Here is a 22858-nt window from a genome sequence, read left to right on the forward strand (position 1 = left end):
GGGACAGTTGAATGGCCCCCAAGGTCTCCTGATCTGACCCCCTTAGACTTTTATCTTTGGGGTCATCTGAAGGCAATTGTCTATGCTGTGAAGATACGAGATGTGCAGCACCTGAAACTATGGATACTGGAAGCCTGTGCTAGCATTTCCTCTGCGGTGTTGCTATCAGTGTGTGAAGAGTGGGAGAAGAGGGCTGCATTGACAATCCAACACAATGGGCAGCACTTTGAACACATTTTACAAGTGGTCAGAAACTTGTAAATAACTCATGAAAGAATAAAGTTACGTTACCACCAAGCACACCATTGATTTTCTTGTGAAATTTTCACAATGCGTCACATGACCCTCTTCCCATTGGAAAAACTAAAGTTGGATCCAAAATGGCCGACTTCAAAATGGCCACCATGGTCACCACCCATCTTGAAAAGTTTCCCCCCTCCCATAAACTAATGTGCCACAAACAGGAAGTTAATATCACCAACCAGTCCCATTTTATTTGGGTGTATCTATATAAATGGCCCACCCTGTACTATGAGAAAATGTCTTGCTTGATCTATTACGCTTGGGTTAAGTGGAAAACTGTGTACATTTGATTTTGCTGAACTATCGCTTTAAGGGAACTCATCTAGTTGATTGGCCAGGGGGACAGCAGTGAACACATTTAAAGACAAAGTTCAGATGCATTGCCTCTTTTAGTATTCAGCAGGAAACAGTATGGCCTCTGATTACAGCCAAAATAAACAACTTGACCTTAAACTGTATGAAAGACCCGTCTCATATAACCACATACAAACTTGCCCACTCTCTCTGCCAGAGCCCTGTGACACAGTGCATACCTGCTGTTTGAGCTGCTGCACCAGACGGTCCTTCTCCCTTCGCAGCTGGGCCACTTCCTCTTGCGTCTTCTTTTTTTTGGATGAGGACAGCTCCAGCAGGGCGATATTAGCATCCTTCTCACTGATGGCAGCCAGCAGAGCCTCCTGTCTATAGGGCAGAATTACTATCACTTTAAAAGGTGCAAGTCAAATGGCACTTCAGTACAAATCCCCTGCAGTAGAGTCCTCAAATCTGCCTCACTGACTGGTCTGCTGAATCTGTGGTGGTCTGTGGGACTTCATTGTCAGTGGAGGAGGCCTCTTTCCAACTGAATTATTGAAATATAAACTTTTCATGCACATAATGGTCAATTAATACCATGTTTACACTCCAATTTCTAAATATCAGGAGGCTGATAGCTTCCCACGAGCACAGCAAAAGGGGAGAGACAGAAATAGAAGATGAGAGCCATGTGTGGGGTGACTCATTCTCCGCCTTCATTATCTCTGACTAAACAGTTGAACAAAGTGAAGCCGTAGGTCATGTGTATGCAACCTATGTTTGTATGTTAAAGTTTTTCATCGCTGCTTTAACATGGAGTACTGTATAATACATTTGACACAAGGTGATAACACCACAATTAAAGCATTTATTAATAATACTACTAATAATGCTAATCATGTTTTAATTATAGAGCCTCTTTTTTACAAGCAAAATAGCTTAATGAAAATTAAATAATACAATATACTCACTATCAAACGCTAAAATACAACAGAGACACATTTGATGCAAATGCGTACATCATTTCCACATGAGTACAGCATCGCTGCTGTCGGAACAAAACCTCATATCTCCAAAACGCTAACTTCACAGGAGAAGGAAAATAACGACTTTACTTTTAATATAAGTCAATGTACCCAGACATTTTTCAAAGTAATTTTGGGTTGTTTCTTTTGCTCCATTCATCATGAAATTTACAAACAATGTAAAGGGCAACAGGTATTTTTAAATTATGTAAAAAGCCTAAAAAATGACAAAAATGGACATATGAGTTTTTGTTCTGACAGCTCTGAGATATTACAAATATAGTACAGTGCAACTGTCAGACAGCACCCTTCATTTACTTATTATTACTAAATGATTTCCAGTCAAACGGTCATTAAATTAATTTTTCAGCATCAGAAAAAAGCTGAAAACAAATAACTGACAATAACAGAAAATTACATAGTATATTAATTACTTAGTATATTTTTCAGTACTTCATGTGTTTCACTCTTTGCCTTCATTACAGCTTCCATCCTTTTCAGGAGTCTTGCTTTCAGTTTTTAAAGAAATCTCCAAAGTTCAGTCTTAGAGGTTGGTCGCATTTTGTGTGGACTCCATGTTGGTCGGTCCGTTGTTCTAAGAACACCAGCAGCTTATTTGTTTGATTTGCAAATGTTCTTCTTTCTTTGTCCATTTTCTTTTCTCAGTCAGAGCTTCTTCACAGCTTTACATCCTTTCAGACCCATAGTGTTGAGATCTCACAGTGGAAGAATGGAGAAAACCACTTGTGGATGTTTTCAGATCTGAAGCAGCTTGATTTTCTCCTCTGTCTCAAAGATGAAACCTTTAAGTGGTGTTTATTTGATGGGGACACTTCTGGTGTCTACCAGGTCTTGCAGGTGGTTATTAGGAGTCCCGTTTTCTCTGCATCATTTAATCGTATAATTTAATAATAAATTATTATTTAACAATAATTTGTTCTATCACTTATTTTCCTTTGACTTCCTACTTCCTTATGCAAGTTATTTCTATCTAATCCTCTTAGATATATCTCCCAAAAATGAAATACTTTAGTATTTTATTCCCCATTTTTACTCAAAAAGAAATAAATGAAGGGTGATCTCTGACTTTTGAACAGTACTGTATATAACAACATCAATTTGTATTTCAGTTTTCTTACTTTTGGCAATATTTGAGTTGATGTAATATGTTTTATCCATGTGGAAATGATGTAAATGCTTGAATCAGTTATATTAACTGCACCACTTTTTTCAATGTATAAATAGACAGCTAAAGAAAACTAATTAGCATAACAGACAGCAAGATATAAACTATAGAAACAAATGAAAACAAAATGTGAATGGGGATTATTTATTTCTGTTGTATATAGACTTGGAACGGAATATAGCAACTTTGCGAGTTGAACACGTTTCTAATTATTTGAATACACAGAAAGGAATGAAGGGCCATTTGTTTTGATCTTAAGGGTTGTTTTGCATGGCTCCGTCTCAGCTGGCTGTTTGTAAACCTTATTCGTTTGCGATCCTGTCTGCTTTTAATTGTCGGCTTTATGTCACATGTTGTCACATGTGATGGTGGAGGACTATGTGCAATGTGTTTGAGTCTCTTACGTTCCCTTTTACAAGCGTGGCTGTTTTGCATCAGTTTCACCATTGTTGTTGTTAAAAGCTTTTACAGAGCAGCTTGACTCATTTTGCAATGGCTCAACCAAATACCCTTTAACTCCCTGTTCTGAGGAAACCTGGAGGGCCAACAAACCTCTCACAAACAACAACAACAGCAAAGGGTCACGCTCCAGAGAGAACACAATGTAACTCACTTCATCTCCAACACCTCCTCCAGGTGCCTCCTCCTCTCGGCCCTCAGCGTGGTCAGATGGGCCTCCTTCTCAGCCAGAGACTGCTGTGTGGACGACATCTTAGCTTTCATGGACTCGAGCTCCTGCTTCACTTTCTCCATCGCTCCAAGCAGCTCCTCCATCTGTTTAAGTCAAGGGCATCAGTAAGACGGCTGCCTATGGTATGTCATTATGGTACAGTCACTATGGTATAGATACCACATGGTACAGTTACTATGGCACAGTTCTTATGATATAGCTAGCTATAGTATAGTTGCTATGGTAAAGCAAATGGTATAATCATTGTGGTATAGCTAGCAATGGTGTAGTCCTGGGCTAGCCAAAGTGAAGGTCTTTGATCCGGACCGCTCTCTAACTCAATGAGAGAATGTAATTTTTATTCTATATATACAGTGGGGTAAAAAAGTATTTAGTCAGCCACTGATTGTGCAAGTTCTCCTACTTAGAAAGATGAGAGAGGTCTGTAATTTTCATCATAGGTACACTTGAGAGACAAAATGAGAAAAAAAATCCAGGAAATCACATTGTAGGATTTTTAAAGAATTTATTTGTAAATTATGGTAGAAAATAAGTATTTGGTCACCCACAAACAAGCAAGATTTCTGGCTCTCACAGACCTGTAACTTCTTCTTTAAGAAGCTCTTCTGTCCTCCACTCGTTACCTGTATTAATGGCACCTGTTTGACCTCATTATCTGTCTAAAAGACACCTGTCCACAGCCTCAAACAGTCAGACTCCAAACTTAACTATGTCCAAGACCAAAGAGCTGTCGAAGGACACCAGGAAGAAAATTGTAGACCTGCACCAGGCTGGGAAGAGTGAATCTACAATAGGCAAGCAGGTTGGTGTGAATAAATCAACTGTGGGAGCAATTGTAAGAAAATGGAAGACCTACAAGACCATGGATAATCTCCCTCGATCTGGGGTCCACGCAAGATCTCATCCCGTGGGGTCAAAATGATCATGAGAACAATGAGCAAAAATCCCAGAACTACACAGAGGGACCTGATGAATGACCTGCAGAGAGCTGGGACCAAAGTAACAAAGGCTACCCTCAGTAACACACTACGCCGAGAAGGAATCCTGCAGTGCCAGGCGTGTTCCCCTGCTTAAGCCAGTACATGTCCAGGCCCATCTGAAGTTTGCCAGAGAGCATATGGACGATCCAGACGAGGACTGGGAGAATATCATGTGGTCAGATGAAATCAAAATAGAACTTTTTGGTAAAAACTCAACTCGTCGTTTTTGGAGGAAGAAGAATACTGAGTTGCATCCCAAGAACACCATACCTGCTGTGAAGAATGGGGGTGGAAACATCATGCTTTGGAGTTGTTTTTCTGCAAAGGGGACAGGACGACTGATCCATGTTAAGGGAAGAATGAACAGGGCCATGTATCGTGAGATTTTAAGCCAAAACCTCCTTCCATCAGTGAGAGCATTGAAGATGGAACGTGGCTGTGTCTTCCAGCATGACAATGATCCCAAACACACCGCTCGGGCAACGAAGGAGTGGCTCCGTAAAATGCATTTCAATGTCCTGGAGTGGCCTAGCCAGTCTCCAGACCTCAACCCCATAGAAAATTTGAGGAGGGAGTTGAAAGTCCGTGTTGCCCAGCGACAGCCCCAAAACATCACTGCTCTAGAGGAGATCTGTAGGAGGAATGGGCCAAAATATCAGCTACAGTGTGTGCAAACCTGGTGAAGACTTGGAAACGTTTGACCTCTGTCATTGCCAACAAAGGTTATGTTACAAAGTATTGAGTTGAACTTTTGTTATTGACCAAATACTTATTTCCCACCATAATTTACACATAAATTCTTTAAAAATCAGACAATGTGATTTCCTGGATTTTTTTTCTCATATTGTCTCTCATAGTTGAAGAGTACCTATGAAGAAAATTACAGACCTCTCTCATCTTTCTAAGTAGGAGAACTTGCACAATCAGTGGCTGACTAAATACTTTTTTGCCCCACTGTAACCTTCATTTTGAAAAATGTATTTTTGAAGTATTTTAGTAACAAATATATAGCATAATGTTTTTGATTTTAACATTCCTATATTATTAATATATTGTTTTGTCTTTTTGGCCCTTGGCCAACAAAAACCTTGCACTTTGGACAAAATGTTTATGCAAAATATTTCACAACAGTAAAACATAAAAAAAAAAGAACAAAAGTAATTAAAAAATGAGAATTAAAATAACAAACACAATTAATAAAGAAAGGTATTTTGTAAAAATAAACTAAATAGATAAAATTATACATAAAAAATAGTATATCTATTGCATTATTCAGTGAGGTGTTCCAAAGCTTTGGTGCATAGTGTCAGAAAGCATAAAGAAAGTGCTCATGTTCAGTGATATATGTGTGTTTAGCTGATGCAGATTCTATATTTTGTGAACCTAACTAACACTAACCTGTTTCTCATGGTGGGTGCGTGCTGCCTCCTCCTGTGCCAGCACCATCTCTCTCTCAGCCGTCATCTGCACACTCTCTCTCAGGGCCTCCTCCAACTCCTCAATCCGCTCTGACTTCTGCCGCAGAGACTCCTGAGACTGGCAGGTCATGATCACGAGGTTAAGAGAACACAGACCTTATATTATTAAGCTATAATGCGATATGCATGAACACAATGCACTGAAGCATTGTACAAAACTAGTAAATATGGGCAGGTGTAATTACAGTGAGGTCCATAAGTATTTAGACACCAAAAAATTATTGTTATTTTGGCTGTCTATCATAGCATATAGTTACTGAAATTAAATGATGAGCTCAACGCGCAGACTTTCAGCTTTAACATGAAGGTATTTACATCCAAATCGGGTGAACAGTGTAGGAACTGCAACCACTTTTAGGCATCTCATTTTTAGGGGCTCAAAAGTGGACAAACTAACATAATCATAAAGTAAACAGTCATTTTTAATACTTGGTTGCAAATCCTTTGTAGTCAATTACTGCCTGAAATCTAGAACCCATAGACATCAAAAGATGCTGGGTTTTTTTCCTGGTGATGCTCCTCCAGACCTACAGTTTTGCCTTCAGTAAGTGTAATGATTGATTGGACTGGGGTCAGGTCACTGACTTGGCATTGCAGAACATTCCACTTCTTTGCCTATGATGGCTTTTTGTGTCAGGTCATTGTCCATCTGCATTGTGAAGTGTTGTCCATTTTGCTGGCTGAATCTTCACAGTTCAGAATTCATCATGCTGCTTACATCAGCAGCCAAATTATCAATAAATATAAGGGTACCAGTTCCATTGGCAGCCATACCTGCCCATGCCATAACACTGCCTCCACTATGCCTGACAGAGAAGGGGCGATATGCTTTGGATAATGAGCTGTACAGGCTTTTTTAGATTTTCTGACAATTGTTAAAATGGTGTTCCAGATTAGCGATTATCATGTCATCCACCACAGTTGTTTTTCATGGTCCTTCCGGCCTTCAGGTGTTTCTGAGCTCACCCATTCTTTTCGTTTTATCGAAATGTACCAACTATCTGATTTAGCCACACTTATTGTTTTTTCCCTCTGATGGGTTTGTTTTGATTTCTCACTCTAATGGTTTACAGTTCTTTGGACTTCATATTGAGAGTTAACAGCAACAGCTTCCAAATACAATGTCACAAATACAATCCACTCTATATTTTTTTGTCTGCTCAGAAGAATGAATGAAATAATAAGGGGAATATCATGCTCCTGGCTATGGAGCTGTGGGCCAATGGTCCAATTACTTTTGAGCCCATCCATGAAAAAGGTTCTACACTGTTTACCCAAATTAGACATATACATTGTTCATTATTTCATTTTAGCTCTAATATGCTGTGGTAAACAGCTAAAATAACAATGATTTAGTTGATGTCCTAATATTTATGGACCAAGCTGTACATGTCTATTATGTGTACTTAATCATGATTTATATTATGAACATTTATGCATATATGATGAGCATTTTCTAAATAACTTCTTGGTGATGAATACAATCTGTCTATGTGTCTATCCGTGTGTTTATCTGTCTATCCATTCTGGAAGTTGTGAGCCATTTCTGATTCAGCCTATGAGGTCGCTGCCTGTTTCCCCTCTGCTGCTCCTTACCTGTTGTGGGGCATCGCTGGTGTTTCGGCCCTTGCTGGCCGGCTCTCTGTGCTTTCCGGAGGGTTTTTTTCCCTGCTCCTTCATCTGCCTGCAAGAGGAACACAGAGTCAGTCTGGGCAACAGCTTCCAGAGGAATGGTACAAGCAGTCACACACTGGGAGCTCGGTAGGCTTTCCCCACCACTGCTGGATTTTCCGAAAGCTTTACAGCATAACAATCATTAATACGGACAAGAGAGAGAATCACTTTGAAGGCTCTCTCTGCAAAATAATGGTTGGTTTGTTGCAAAGTTTTGGAAAATACAGCCCAGTTCAGGGTTTACAACATAACTCCACTGTTGACCGAGACCATAACATGATTTCTTTATTTATTTATCATGTCTGTGACAATGTCATAAAAACGAATCACTCAGATAATCATTTCCTCATGATGGAGCGTTATAACTAAATTGCAAAAACATGTTTGCAACGAAAAACAAGGCATTTTGAAAAGTAGTAGTTCCAAACTAGGATCTATTCGTTCTACAAGCGTGTTGTTTGTAAGGAGAATTTGACGCAGAAATACTATCCCTGTGCAATGAATATAAGCTGTTAAAATGTACAAGTACTGTGTCTACTAACCTGGAAGCCACACTAGGTGCAGAATTTCAGGTGAAAAAGTGAAAAGAAGGGAGACAAAAGCAGAAATTCAAATGCCACTCAGCGAGAGCAGAAACTTAAAAGTGGTTTTCAACCAAACTCACAAGGGGGCTCGTCAAAACAGCAACACCATTCAACGAAAAAGATAGATAACGTTTCTGACAATGACGCTTTCACACCATAGTTAAAGCAGATGAAGGTATGAAAATGTTTTGACGGTGACATTTAACATGAATGTCAACACAAGCTGAATAGAATCAGACTCTGAGACAGCTGACCTCTCGAGCTCATTGATTTTCCTGTCCTTATCATTCTTCTCATTCTCCATCTGGCGCAGGATGTCTAGCAGGCGATCCACTTCAGCCTGGGCCTTTCCAGACTCCTCTCTGTGCCTGGTCACATCAGCCTCCAGCGAGGCGATGCGCTCTGAGAGCTCTGAGTTGGCCTGTGCTTCCACGGCTGCATTTTGGGCCTGAACGGGTCAGTTAGGTATTAATAGCACTCAATTACACACAATGCCACACACATAAATACATTTTTAATGTATAAATACGTTTACCTTGACTATTTCAGTATTTTGCATACAGGCCTGCTCCTTGAATAGACTTTAAAAAAATATGTTTTAGGCCAAAACTATCATAAAATAATATCTTAGGCATCAGGCTGCATATTCACAACCACTTCATGCAATAACATTATAGAGACATTAAACTCCCATCACCATCACTGTGAACAGTTCTGCTTCTCTAGAATGGAGCATTTCACATCAAACCACTCAGAATGACTTTGTAATAACTTTCATGAATCTTTCCTTAACATGTCCTTATGTTCTTCTAATTCCTCTGTAGCTAATCATATTGCAACAGCAGCCACTCAATCACTCACTCTCACCCTCTTCAGCTGGTTTTCCAGTTTAGAGCACTCTTCCCTCCTTTGCTCAAGGGCAATCTCTAGGGTTTTCAGTTTGGAGTCTTTCTTTAGCCCAGACGAGGCTAAGGATGATGCATGCTCTTTGAGGTCCAGTAGAGAAGTCTGTAAACAGCAAACATTCAGAGCACAAACAGCTAAAAGGGAGCTTCAGTGGAGAATCTCTATTAATTGTGTCATATAGTGGCAGAATACTAAGCAACGTCTACGGACAATTTGCACTGGTGGGGAGAGCCAATTATCTGCTAAGAACTTTCCTACAAATGAACGCAGGCGTAATTACATATGAAATTAACACGATCAGCAAAATAAAACACTGTTTTTTCATGTCCCTTTTGTACGAAAGCCTTTTTCTGCCAGGTAGGGGGAAACAAATGTTTGTAACTGTCTTTCTCTCTGTTTCTGCCAACAATTTGTCGATATTAGTTATAATGTAAAAAAAAGTGTACCTTTTCATCTCAAAATAATGACTTGTATCAAAAAATTCATTTTGTAGGAGGTCAAATACAAGCAAAAATTTGACAGATTGCTGCCAGAAAAGTGGGAAAAGCAGCCTTGATAGTCATGAGGTGGTCCATTACAATAATCGGCCTCCATAAATGCACTTGCAATGAGATAAAAGCACAAAATAGCAGCGACTGTATGTGTGATATTATGGGCACTAAAGGGCTTTCGCATCAATAGAGTAAATTGCAACAGTCACTTTTTAACACCCAAACAGGGTGTGTGACAGTGTGGAACATTAGTAGATTTGCCCCTTCATCATGAATGCCAATCAAATGTTCATTCAAGAAGCATGACGCTTTATGTTAGCCGTCATGGCTAATCTGTTTGGACAAGGTCTCGGCTGTCCCATCATTTCCAATATCTGCATGTCAGCATGTTTTGGCAGGTACATGCCACGACTGCATTCAGTCTATTTGAAATAGCTTGACTGCTTTCCTTACAGTGTCACAGTATGTGCAGTCTCCTCAAAATGTATGAGGCATCACAATACAGTTTCACCAGTAATTTAAGGATTTTCAGTCCTGATTGAGCAAAGAAAACAGAAATTTATTCTAAGTAAATGATATTTAAAGCTATTTAAATATGCTGAATTGTTCAACCCCTCACTATATTAAGAGCAGCTGCAACATTATTTGGTTCCTGACTTTCGTTATTAGTAGATTATTGTTAAAAACACTCAAATTGCTTGTTTTCATGTTCAATTGTATTTATTCAAATGTTGTAGGATGTTTAACAGGCAAAAAACACATTTACTGTGAAATTAATTCGTTTTAATCATTTTCATGGGCGCCCTATTACTGGTGTAGTCCGAGACTATCTAGGCTTAATCTGTGTCTAAAGTAAGTATTGCTCACCTCTCGCTCTGAGAGGTCTCCCTGCAGTAAGCTCACTTTTTCCTTCAGCTCTTTTAGCTCCTTCTTGCTGCTGTCCAGCTCCTCAGACCTCTCCCTCTCCTCCCGATCACGCTGCTCTTTCAGACGCTCGATGATGCGCTCCTGTAACAGATGGCAGACAGACTGGGGTGAAGTTTGGACTGACTTACTGGTGACTTTTGTAATTTGGTGGCAACGTACAAGGGCCTGACCGACAAGTGGCTTATTTATAGCTTGTTTAATATTCTTTTTTATTTTCATTCAAGTTTCTGCTGTTTACTTGGGTTTAGGGAATCTGAAATCTGCTATACTGTATCCACTAGTAAATAACTATTTAATTAAAGTTATTTGCATCTGTTTAATTTAAGGCAGGAACTAATTTAGGGAAACACAATGATACTATATGAAATATCAGTAGACATTTGCTTTGGCATTGTATTGATATATAGATGTGACTGATATTTGAAATCAGTGTTTAGCTGTGCTACAATATGAGTATTTTTATTCATTTTACTGTATTTGTAACCCTACATCAGTAAATGTTATATTTCTCTGTAACACCAACCTTTATAAATGTTTGTAATTGTAAATGCTCGGCTACATTGAAAATGAGGGTTGTCCTCAATGTACTTCTGAGTCAAAATAAAGGTTGATTGATTGATTGATTATATATTGGCATCAGCAGGCCTGAAAAATGGACATTGGCATTCTCATATCGTATCATCCCAAACTTAATTGAGTTAGAGTGAAAAGCTGTCTTATAAAGCAGATATAAAAGATAACTTATATAGGTTGTGTAGTGTACAAAAATGGAAATATGTATATTCATATGAAGGTATTTTGTTTTATTTTGCCCTTTTTTATCACTTTTTATTCAATTTGTTTGGTATGCATGTTGTTATTTATTTTCTTTGGTCAATGTATTATAAAGTTTTGATTTGGTTAGTAGTAGTTATTTTGATTGATATTATTGTGCAGCACCTTGGCTGACGCATGTTGTCTTTTAAATGTGCTAAAGAAATAAAGGTGACTTGACTTGAGGTACTGCTGCATCAAACAAGACAAGAGGTACAATACTTAGACCTGTGAGGATTATTACATAATCTCCTAATCTCAATTATTTGAGATTAGTCATTTTCCACTTTAGATTTCACAATAATATTAAAATGCAACAAACATAATGTGAACTTGGTGCGCTGGGTTGAAGCAAAGCAGTAAGTGTATTCCCTGCGACACATCATGGGACTAAAAAGTTCTAAATTCAAACTTGGTGCTCTAACGTGTTTAGAAGGCAGTGCTAATAATGTCTGTTTATTTAGCTGTGCAGTTAATTCTAAAGTTTTCAGCAGGAATGCTAGCAAAATGAGGTTTCCTTATATTTTCACTCTGAAGAAAAAATACTACGGTTTGCTTGATGTGTGTCCCTGACTGTGTGTAACTGAGACATTTGTGTGAGAGTGTGTGTGCAAAATGGGTAATAAGCCAATGTGGCCACTTTTGATTTGTACTTTAAGATGCACATAATGCAAAGAAAAGACAATAAAATAAGTAATTGTAATTATTTCTATAATAATTACTCACTTGCTAACATTTCTTGATAGTAATACGATACTGCTTTTCCTTTTCTGATACCAATATTGAAACCTTAAGTACTGGCTGATACTTTAAGAAGTAGGCTATCGTGCTCAAACAACTCAAACGCTCTACAAGTCTCTCTGGTCGCAGATCTTACCTTCTCAGCCAGTGAGTCCTCCAGGGTGGTGAGGACTGTATCTGTGTTAGAGGTGTCCGTCTGAAGAGACTTCACTCTTTCTCTCAGGCTGCCCATCTGCTTTTCTTTGTCCCTCAGCTGTTCTTGGAGGTTCTCAATCTGGAAAACCACATACAAATATCATTCACATAAAATACAAAAAAGGACTTAGTAATTATACAGGCTACACTGAAATTCCTGACCTTTTTTTGTAGAACATTGATTTTGCGCTCTTTGACATCAAGCATGTCCTTGAGGTCATGGATCTCTCCGTTGAGTGTGCTCTTCTCCTCTGACATGTCCTGGATCTGCTTGCTCTTTTTGTTCAGCAGAGTCTCCTTCTCCTCAAGACGCAACCTCAGCGCATCCACCTGAGAGGTGAATTTGGTTCATTAAAACAAAGATGTCTAAAAACAGTCCCATTTTCTTTGAAGGTTACCTGCATTGGGACTTCATGACACTCCATAAGTACTGGATTTGTTAGAGGATTGGATCATATTCATTCTTTTTTCCCCTCCGATATCTGATCTACCATTTTCTTTTGATATCGGCCCAATAGGGCAGTCATGGTATGGAGATTAGGAAACCAGCCTTGTGACCATAAGGTCAGCAGTTTGATCCCCTGAGCCAATTCTGACTGAAGTGCCTTTGAGCAAGGCACCTAACCTGTTCATATGTGTAATAATAATAGAGTGCAATAACTCAGAGGGACAATAATTTAAATAATTTGAACTGCTTTATACTAGATGTTTCATATTTACTATCACAGTCATCGCCACCTTACTATATTCATACGTATTTAAATCTTGTGTACATATTGCAAATTTCTCTTTATCTTTGTTTTAAATTATTAAAGTGTTTATTCTTTTACATAAATGGTTGCAACTGTAACAACTGCAATTTCCCTCTGGGATCAATAAAGGATTCTGATTCTGATTCTGAACCCCCAACTACTCCCTGGGCGCTGTGGATAGGGTTGCCCACAGCTCTGGGCAATTGTGCTTACTTCCCCCTAGTGTGTGTGCTTTCACTAGTGTGTATGTGGGTGTTTCATTGCACAGATGAGTTAAATGCAGAGGTTAATTTCCCCGCTCTGAGATTAATAAAGTGTAACTTAACTTACTAAATAACACTAAATTTGTGGTTGTAAACATGAACATGTTTGTCATGTCTGCAGCTACACAAGCCACCCTAATAGAACCAAAGCAATACGCTTACTATACTTTATTGGTCCTATGGGGGAAATTAGTCATTTTACTACCTAACTATGCCCAGTCTGAGAGCAGCAGAGCCTGGGGCAGTGGTGGGTTAAGTGACATGTCCAAGGGCACAACTAGGAACATCCAGCCAGTCCTGGGATTTGAACCACAACTGTATGGTTGTTGGCTCACCTTTCCTACCATTAGGCTACTTTTTCTACTTTTCGCTGTGCTAGTTACTCAAGAGATTTTATATGGGAATATGTATGAAGTTCGATGGCATCAAAATCTATAGAACTGATATATGGACCTCTTAACAAAGCCTCTGCTTCACTTTACTTGGGAATCATGCTTATTAGTGGGACAAACGTCTTTCACTTTAGTTAAAGGGCACATATCAATACGATATTATGCACTTCATGTGTGCAAGTATTTTATTCAAAGCTTATGCATGTGTTATGAAGTCCCCAGGTAGGTAGCAGTCAATGAAGTGTTACAGTAAAACAATGTGAGTAAATAGGGGTGTGAATCTATGACCTCCAACGATTCGATCTGAATATGATTCTTATGGAAATGATTCAATACATTATGAAATCTGAGGTTTGATTTCATTATTTTTAATATACTAAATACTCAACAGGAAAAAAATCTAATTAATTCTAACATTCCTAATATGATGCAGTTGAACAGCCTCCTTCAGACATTTGAGCAGGTTTTTACCTCGGTCTGTAAGATGGCTGCACGCTGCTCTTTGGCAGTCAAGGACTCTTTGAGCACCTCAATGTGCTGTTTGCTATCAGAGAACTGGTTGGTCAGGGTCTCCAGTTTGGTCTGCAGTCCGAGGAGTTGGGTGTCCTTCCTGGACAGATCCTGTTTCACCTGGTCCATCTGAATCAGAGGAAACATTCAAATTCATACCCACCACTCAAACGTTCTCTACAGAAATTGCACTGAGGCCAAACGTTATGTAGAGTTGCTGTTAGATTTCAGAAGACACAAGCTATGCGCTACCTTGTTCTTCATGAACTTGGTGTGGTTGCGGTACACCTCCATTTGCTTGACCTCCTCTTGTCGCTCCTCGCAGCTGAGCATGCTACTGGAGCGCAGCATCATAACCTGATCCTCCAGCTCCCTCAGGCCCCGCTCCAGAGAGTTGATCTGGGAATCCTATGGACACAAACAGAAGCCTCATTACATGTCCACCTATTTATGGATGGACATAATTATGACATTTTCATTTTCCTGACTAATTACCATATAGATAATTGCGGTTTGTTTTGTTTACTTGTCTCTGGTGTCCATATGCTGTAACTGTGTTCAAAAGGAAAATAAATCACTGAAAACAATTGAAATGACTTGTCAGATGAGGAGGGCAATACGCTAAAAGGTAAAGTTAGCCAGGTAGCTACCTGGCTATCACAATTTTTCACCTCAGTTTAGATTCTTTCCCCTGACTGAAAAGCTAAAAAATGCCACTGGAATCCATCTTGCCTAGGGATCAGTGGCTAGACTAGCGGTCATTCCAATGGTTATATGATGTATCTGCACAATGCATACTGGGTCTTGAATTAAGAGAATACTGTAGAACAAAAACCTGAAAACGATATAAAATTCTATCAAACTGATGAAGCTGAGGGACACAACTGCATAAAATACTACTAATGTTAGCTACACAGCTAGCAAATAAACAAATATTACTCAGTACTGCCCTCTAAACCAGGGTTTCTCAACCTGTGGGCCGCAGACCACCAGTGGGCCATGAAGCACCCTCTAGTGGTCGGTGGGTCTGAACTCAGGAGGAGGCAAGAGTTCGTAGTGGGCTGGTAACGTGACTGTAAGTCATAAAAACATGAGTGGAAAAAAGATCTAACAAAAAAAAAAAAAAAACGAAGAATCAAATTATAAATGATATAAATATTAATAGGGGCGTACAAATACAAACGCGGCAGTAGCAGGCTGATTAAATGTCATCAGCTTGAGATAACGCAGGTGTGAGTGTGGACTGATCACACCTTTTTTCTATAGTGCACTTTGCTTAGATATGTGTGAATACTCATGTAATAGCATTAAGTTAGACTTTTCAAATGAATACTTGTTTTTGTTAGATCCTGAACTTCCAAATGAATGAATTTCTAACTCAAATAATTGCAGTCAAGTGATAATTGTGACAGGCCTATACAGTGGTAAGCTACACTGTTAATTCACAGTAGGGAGCTGTGGCCCTGGAGGGCTGGATTCCTGCAGTTTGTTGAATTCTTGCTCATAAACACCTTACTCAATTCATCAGTTAGGTTTAGTAGGTGTTTTAGAGCAGGGTAATCACCAAATTGCACTGGACTCCTATCCACAGTTCTCCACCACTTCTGTAAATAATGACAACTGAGTTCATCTACGGAAGGAAATAACAGAAGCACTGCATGAAAAACTCAGTCAATTGGCCATTTTTTCAGAAACAGTAAACACCATATATGTGGGTTTGTGGTTACCTGTACCCTAATCATTGCTGCGCAGGTTCTCAGCCCCCTTTACATCATCAATCAATGGAAAGGGATTATCAAAGGACCACCACAGACCAGATTATTTGTGTGGTGGATCATTCTCAGCACACCAGTGTGTGAGGCGCTGGTATAAGTGTATCAGGCACAGCCATGTTATTGGGTTTTTTTTACACACATCAGTGTCACTACTAAGTTCAGACTGGACCGCCACCCAAAATATCCAACCAAGTGGTCAAAAAGGTGTTTCTATTAAATAAATAATTAAATAAATGCATAAAGATATTTTTTCAAATTAAATCAATCCACATTTTCTAACAACCCTCTGATAACTTTGATTGAACTAAAACAAGTTTAAAAAAAAAACCAAACCAAACAGTAATTTAACAAACTGCTTCATCTTCAGGTAATGTTGCGTAAAGTAGGCATATGCTCCTGGCATACTGTGGTACCTTCATCTCTATGACGGTTTGCAGAGCTTTGGTTTTTGTAGACTCTGGCGTCCCTTCAAGGTGGCGATGCAGCTCCTGGAATAAGAGGCACATGCTTGGCACTTTGTTCACACCACAGCCAGAAATAGAGCTTTCAGATGTGTCATCAGACCTTCAGGGGAAACTGTGCTTGTGCTTTGGATTTGGCTGGGCACTCTATTGCTCAGCTAGAGTCATGAACAGCACGAAGCATTGTAAGAGCAAACAATATCCCCTGCAATCATTTTCTAGTGCGCATTTTGTTTGTTGTTTCATGGAATAACAGGATCATAAGTTTTATATGAAGAGGGTGTGATCTTAAGCTTTGTTGTGTTCATTTTAGCCCATTTTTAGGTTCACAAAGAAATTTCACACATTTGCATGATTATGTGAACATGCGTAGTAGCCTTTCAGGACATGCTGTGGTTTTGGATGTGTGCCCCCAAAGGGTTACGACTAGATTTTGCTAGCCAACTAGTTACTTACGTTACCATAGAGTCAATTTCTTTAAACATTATGAAAGGAGCATTGTTAGCTAGAAACTTACCATAAAAAGAGAGATTACTTACAATCTGATTAAATGTTTTGATAGCAAAAGACAAAAGACATGGAAATAAATCTGAACTGAGAATAATAGGTAATTATTATTTACTACCCTCATTTATTTCCTCATTATTTTCCTATGTTATCAGTCTTTATTTAAAGGGACACTTTGTCCAAAATGAAAACACAACCATCAATACACCTGTTTGCTTACAGAGTGAGTCTTTAGAGCAAGATTTTCCCGTTAAAAGGCTAGCAAAAACCCCTACTGATGATGTATATTGAAGGTGGGAGTAACCTTTAAAAACCATTGGATGTGTTTTGTATGTATTTGGAATGTATAGACTGTTCTGAAGTGTTCTTTTTTTCATCAGCTTGTGAACTTCTCTTGGCTTTCCAAGTAAATTCATCCAGTACCAACAAGAATTTATGGGGCACTCACCTCACGCAAAGCCACTATTTCCTTATCACGCTGCTCCAGCATGTTCTCCAGGTGATGTGCGTGCATCTCAGCGTCAGCCAAGCGGCAGGTGAGCTCGTGGTCCTCCTCGCTGGCCTTGGTTGACGGCCCTTTGCTGTGCAACATCTCCAGGAGCTTCTTGACGGAATCATCACGGGCAGCCAGTGTCTGCCGCTGGGTCTCCAACCGCAGCTCCATCTCCTCCAGTGTGCGACGCATCAGGAAGAGCTCCCGCGCCTGCCGCTCGTGCTCCTCGCCCGGCTCACATGCCAGAGGCTCACCAGGCGGCTGCAGCAGCTGGTTCAGATCTCGCTGGATGCGCAGCTCGGCCTGCAAGGCCTGCACGGTGGTCTGCAGGTGCTGTTGTGGACAAGACAGGAAGAGTGATTGTAAACGAAAAAGGGGTTAGAGCAAGGGTCAGTTACTGAGTATAGGGGTTCAGTCCCAGTTGGTGGCTGCTGTGCCACCACAATCAAGGCCTAAAAGTGTACTGTCCCTATATTTGGTTAACATAAGCCAGGGCAAAGGACAGGGCCCGGTTAATGTCAAGTGTTTGGCTGAAAAAAATCTGTCTATTTTAAGGGTCCACTTGTTTATTTCCTTTGCAGAAATTCCTCTGATGAAACACCAAAAACATTTGTTTAAATGTTATGAGGAACCAAAATTATATTATTTAGAACAACAGTTAAACAGAATGTAATGTAACAACCAGCTTTGATATAACTGCAATTTCATGAAGACTTTGATTATATGTTCTTATGCTGATGGCTGCTAAGCTGGCAGTACTGGTCACTTTTTTTACCCTTCATTTGGACTTTCAGATTTAGTCGGTCAGCCAAGACAAGTCCGGTGTCCAACTTTAGCTTCTTTCGTTTAGGACTGGAACTACAAAGCTAATGTTGCTAACAAACACTGTAGATAAAAGATACCAAAATTATTTTTGTTGTTGGTCTCATGCACCCATATGGATGCTAGATTACTTTTGTGATATCTGTTGTTTCTATTTGGAAACATTTTCATATGTATACATTCAGTTTGAAAGTTCATATTAACAGTCAATAATCAATAGAAACAACAAAAATCACATACATAATCTGTAGCATTCATATACCTGCAAAACACTCCACACACCCCTGTTGTCCAAAATGGAACATGGTGATGCTTTTTCCTTTTTAGTTCACAGTAAATCACACTCTGTCCTAAACCACACTAACAAGTCTGTGTGACCTTATTGAAGAGCTGGAGGCAGTTTGAGCAGGTTGAAAGGTATTTTATGTATTATGTGTTCATGTATTTAAAGAAATAATTTGGGTGACTATTGATTTCTAGTGTTTGTTAGCCTTGTATCTCCAGTGCTAAACTGAAGAAGCAAAATTTATACACCAAGGATGTCTTGGCTGATCCACTAATCAGACTGGAGAGCATTGTCATTTGGGCTGCACTACAAGAACTTACTTTGGGGTTACTGGTTGTAAAATCATCACATGAAGATAAGGATGTTACACTTCCTGTCAAGACATAGCTATTCATGTTTTATATTTTTTATTAACAGTTTTTATAATCATATCAGTCAGTAAATCAGCATTTGACTAAACCTGTTTTTGACCAGGTAAGATTATATTTCCCTAATAATACAGAGATTTTGTGTTGATGATGTTTATATCAGTTGGGCCCTTCAGAAAAGATAAGCAATGTTATTCTAAAAGAGAGATGTATAAATCCATAACTTATAAATATAATTGTTGGAGGGGGGGATCTGTAAACCAGTGAGACCTCTAATCTTCAGAATAGTAATGTGTTCCCCAGAGGCTTCGCAGAACATTGAACAATATGTTTTCTGACAGACTTAATCCTTCAGTTATATGATATATATACTGAGAATGTTTGATGTGTTTATCTTTCTCCATGTTTGATATGTCTGCTTCTCTTTTGGTCTGAATAAAGAAACATTTGAGAATTGTGTGTTCCCACAAGCCAGGCAGGCGTAGGTGGCAGTGCCAGATGCGGGATGTCTGCAGTGTAGTGAGGCGGAGAAGAGGGAGGATGGAGCCCCCATGTGGGCCATCTGGAAACCCTGCTTTATTTACACATGCTGGAGAATTTCAACCTAATCTACACGGCCAGTCTGCTGAGAACAGGTCACTTTATAAGATAAACCTTGGAGTAATAATATAAAGATCTGTTAATGTATGAGTGGCATGGATGCCTAGAATAAATTACTAAACTCAATTACTTGATCCGCTGGAATCTAAGTTCTTGATGGATTGGAAGTGATTCATACATATATGGAGTATAGGAGTATAAAACAAATGTACACTGTAATACACTCACCAGCCACTTTATTAGGTAGTAAAAGGTTGGACCCCCTTTTGCCTTCAGAACTGCCTTAATTCTTTGTGGCATACTTTCAACAAGGTATTGGAAACATTCCTTGGTTGTAACAAGTGGTTATTTGAGTTACTGTTGCCTTTGTATCATCATCGCGAACTAGTCCGTTCTCCTCTGACCTCTCACATCAACAAGGCATTTTCGTCCACACAACTGACCGCTCACTGGATATTTTCTCTTTTTTGGAATTCACAAAGGGCCAGTAGCATTTTGGGCAAGTTACTGGGAACTATTGCATAAACTAACGCATACACATACAAGAACGGTCAGACAAACTATAAGTATTACATCCAACGGTGTATCTGTAGTAAATTAGGGGTTAAACCAGCAGCCCCCACCTCAAGTGGTACAAAAATGCCACTTAAGGAGGATGAGTGAGGAGGATGAGTACATATCTGAACAGGTGGGCAGAGAGCAATGCAGACAGAACCTTAACTTACTTAGCTAGCATGAGTTTCTAGCATATATCTGTCATGACAGAATAGCATATAAATAAGAATAAGAAATAAACAAGATGAAAATGCACAGATTTTAGAAAGTTATATTGCACAAAGGCAATGCTGTGTGTGTAGCAGGAGAAATAAAGATAGTTTATGGTGGGCTATTCTGCATCATGTAACTCCCCGGTCCTGTCTGTTTGTGATCATTTTACAATCAGATTCGACTGAACGTAACTTTGATGAATAAGGACCTGTGTGTTTTTAACATAGTGTTTTTACAGGCTTCGTAGTGCAGCATTGAATCTATGTGTGGTTTATTATATTCAATTAAAGAGGAATTCTGTCAGTTTTAGTTTGATGTTAAAAGGTGCATGGTAGGGAGGAACCAGGAGTCACAATGTCTACAACACAGATATAGTTACTTTATTATCCAAAATGACCAGTAGACCTACACATATCTTTAGAGTTTTATATATGTTAATAACAGTAAAAGAGCACTAAATCTGGAGAAAATGTTTTTATTGCTTATACCAACCTGCATGTACCTCTCTGCCATAAATAGATTTTAAAAATACATCTTTTGGCCAAAATATTCTCACAAAACTACCATAAAAGATTATCTCAGGCATCTGTAACCATTTCAACCAATTGCTTTCTGTGAGGAAGCTTTTAGAGGCATTAAACTGTTCAGATATCTTGTTCCCCTTCACCCCCGCTGCAAACAATTCTGGCTCAGCTAATTTCTGTACAACAAAGCATTTCACATCAAAGCACTCTGTATTACTTTGTTTAAATCTTTATGATTTAATTAAGCAAAATATACAAATTGGTGGAATTTCTTTTTGAGTCCATTTTTATACTCTGGCCTTTAAAAAAACACTTTAATTAAGTAATAGCCAAAATAATCTGTAGATTATTCAGTAACTAATATATAATATAAATGAAATACTAATACAATCCATAGTGCCAGCTCTAACTGAGCTATTCCACATGGATACATATACCCCATTATAAATATAACTGGGTAGTGTCATCATTTGCTTGACATGCACGTAGGCTGTGTGTGCAAAAATAAAGCACCTGGTCACATTGCATGTCACCAAACTGGCTGACATTTGTCTGCTTAATTTTTAATATAACCTTCTCCATCCTGCATTCTTAGCAGCTAAACCGAAAGTGAACAGCAGTTATTAAGCAATTACTTAATCGCATACGCACTCAGTCGCAGGATATTGGACTGTAAGATCTAATTAAGCTTAAATAAGCACACTGCCATTTGCCAAGTGTTACCACATACCACGTGCTACTAATCAATGCTCGCTTATAATGTCTCTGAACATTTCTGTGTAATTTTAGCCACAACAGCATGAGTAGCATGACAATACCTATTACACCAAATTACACAGCCATCATTAGCTCGCTGCGCTACACCCCTTCGTCCGTGCATGGGACAAGACAGCCATGTTGCTGTGAATCACAGTTTGAGGCTAATCACTAAAATGAGAGGGGTCTGTATACTGTAGTGAAGGGGAGGGGGGGATTATGGCAACACCACAGCCACAAAAAACCCCATCTGACAGGGAGGGTAATTAACCTGACAGGCGTTCAGAAAGAGCTGCTAAGAAATCTGCAAACGGCCATCTTCAATTAGCGGTAAAGAAGTGCAAAGATGCATTTCTCACTGAGACATAGAGACAGATTCACTCAGTGTTGTGTAAGCAGCTCTTCAAGCATCAGCTCATCAGCAAGCGAAACTCAGCAGGAGCAAAAATGGCCATTTTAGGACAGGGCCATTAACGTCATTTCACAGCGGAGGAGAGCTTCTCGCAGAGTTTGACTCCAGTCAGCTTCCCTCCCCCTCAGCAGATTTGGCACTTTTTTTTTCAACAGTGGTCTGAGGATTCAAAACAACTGCGATGATCACCTAAACAGAATGTCTGGGAAATGAAGTGAAATACTGCTCATATCTCCGACAATAATATCCTCATAAAAACGGAGTGTCTGCATTGGAACTATAAAAAGAGGTCACTAATGGAGAAAATGAGTTTAAATGTTGAAATGAGTTCATCAGAATGTCCAGCAGCCCCCTTCAACAAGCCGGACACTACCTATGATTAATTAGAGGCTTCGTGTGTAATCAAATCGCATGTAATTTAGCGATAAGTCATGAGAGGGTGTGGTGATTTAGTCATGAGAAAGATGTGTTCTCTGGCCTAAAACCCTGTGATAAAATCACTGCAGGCTATAATACTTTGTGCAATACACAATTCTTACACCTAGTTTGTTTCTGTCTATGCTAATGTTGCCAAGCAACCGTGGATCGCTGAAGGAGGGCAACAACTTGCAGCCATTCAATTTCATTTTTGCATCATATAATAATATTATATAAAATATCATAATGTAGCTTTGTTTAATGCAGAAACGTACAGGCAGCCCTTGCACACCAAATTACCATAAGTGCCCCAATGCGATTCCCTGTACTGTGTTGGCATCAAAGCTAACAGTGCTGCACATTTGTTTTCCCACACAGGGCTCAATACTAGTTAAGGCAGACATACTATAAATATGAACATTTGAAGCATGTACGACATTGAAGTAACATTTTTTTTACTTCCT

The 22858-nt window shown here is 39.2% G+C and overlaps 1 protein-coding gene across 5 annotated transcripts in view; it reads right to left on the reverse strand.

Moving 5' to 3' along the window:
• The window catches only part of erc1a (ELKS/RAB6-interacting/CAST family member 1a), a 37977-nt gene that overhangs the window by 6756 nt on the left and 8363 nt on the right, over window positions 1–22858 (reverse strand). For 2 of the 5 annotated variants that reach the window (XM_017690333.2, XM_017690335.2), the window contains exons 3-16: window positions 17397–17774; window positions 16394–16468; window positions 14458–14613; window positions 14167–14334; window positions 12451–12618; window positions 12230–12367; window positions 10480–10620; window positions 9083–9223; window positions 8470–8663; window positions 8174–8185; window positions 7554–7641; window positions 5878–6015; window positions 3422–3582; window positions 837–984 (exon numbers count right to left, since the gene is read on the reverse strand). In XM_017690333.2, the coding sequence (XP_017545822.1) occupies window positions 837–984; window positions 3422–3582; window positions 5878–6015; window positions 7554–7641; window positions 8174–8185; window positions 8470–8663; window positions 9083–9223; window positions 10480–10620; window positions 12230–12367; window positions 12451–12618; window positions 14167–14334; window positions 14458–14613; window positions 16394–16468; window positions 17397–17774 (2106 nt within the window). The remainder of the gene's footprint in view (window positions 1–836; window positions 985–3421; window positions 3583–5877; window positions 6016–7553; window positions 7642–8173; window positions 8186–8469; window positions 8664–9082; window positions 9224–10479; window positions 10621–12229; window positions 12368–12450; window positions 12619–14166; window positions 14335–14457; window positions 14614–16393; window positions 16469–17396; window positions 17775–22858) is intronic. The other 3 variants (XM_017690334.2, XM_017690336.2, XM_037540670.1) reach the window with 2 other exon arrangements.

Source organism: Pygocentrus nattereri, chromosome 8 (genome assembly GCF_015220715.1).
Source record: "Pygocentrus nattereri isolate fPygNat1 chromosome 8, fPygNat1.pri, whole genome shotgun sequence".
NCBI lineage: Eukaryota > Metazoa > Chordata > Actinopteri > Characiformes > Serrasalmidae > Pygocentrus > Pygocentrus nattereri.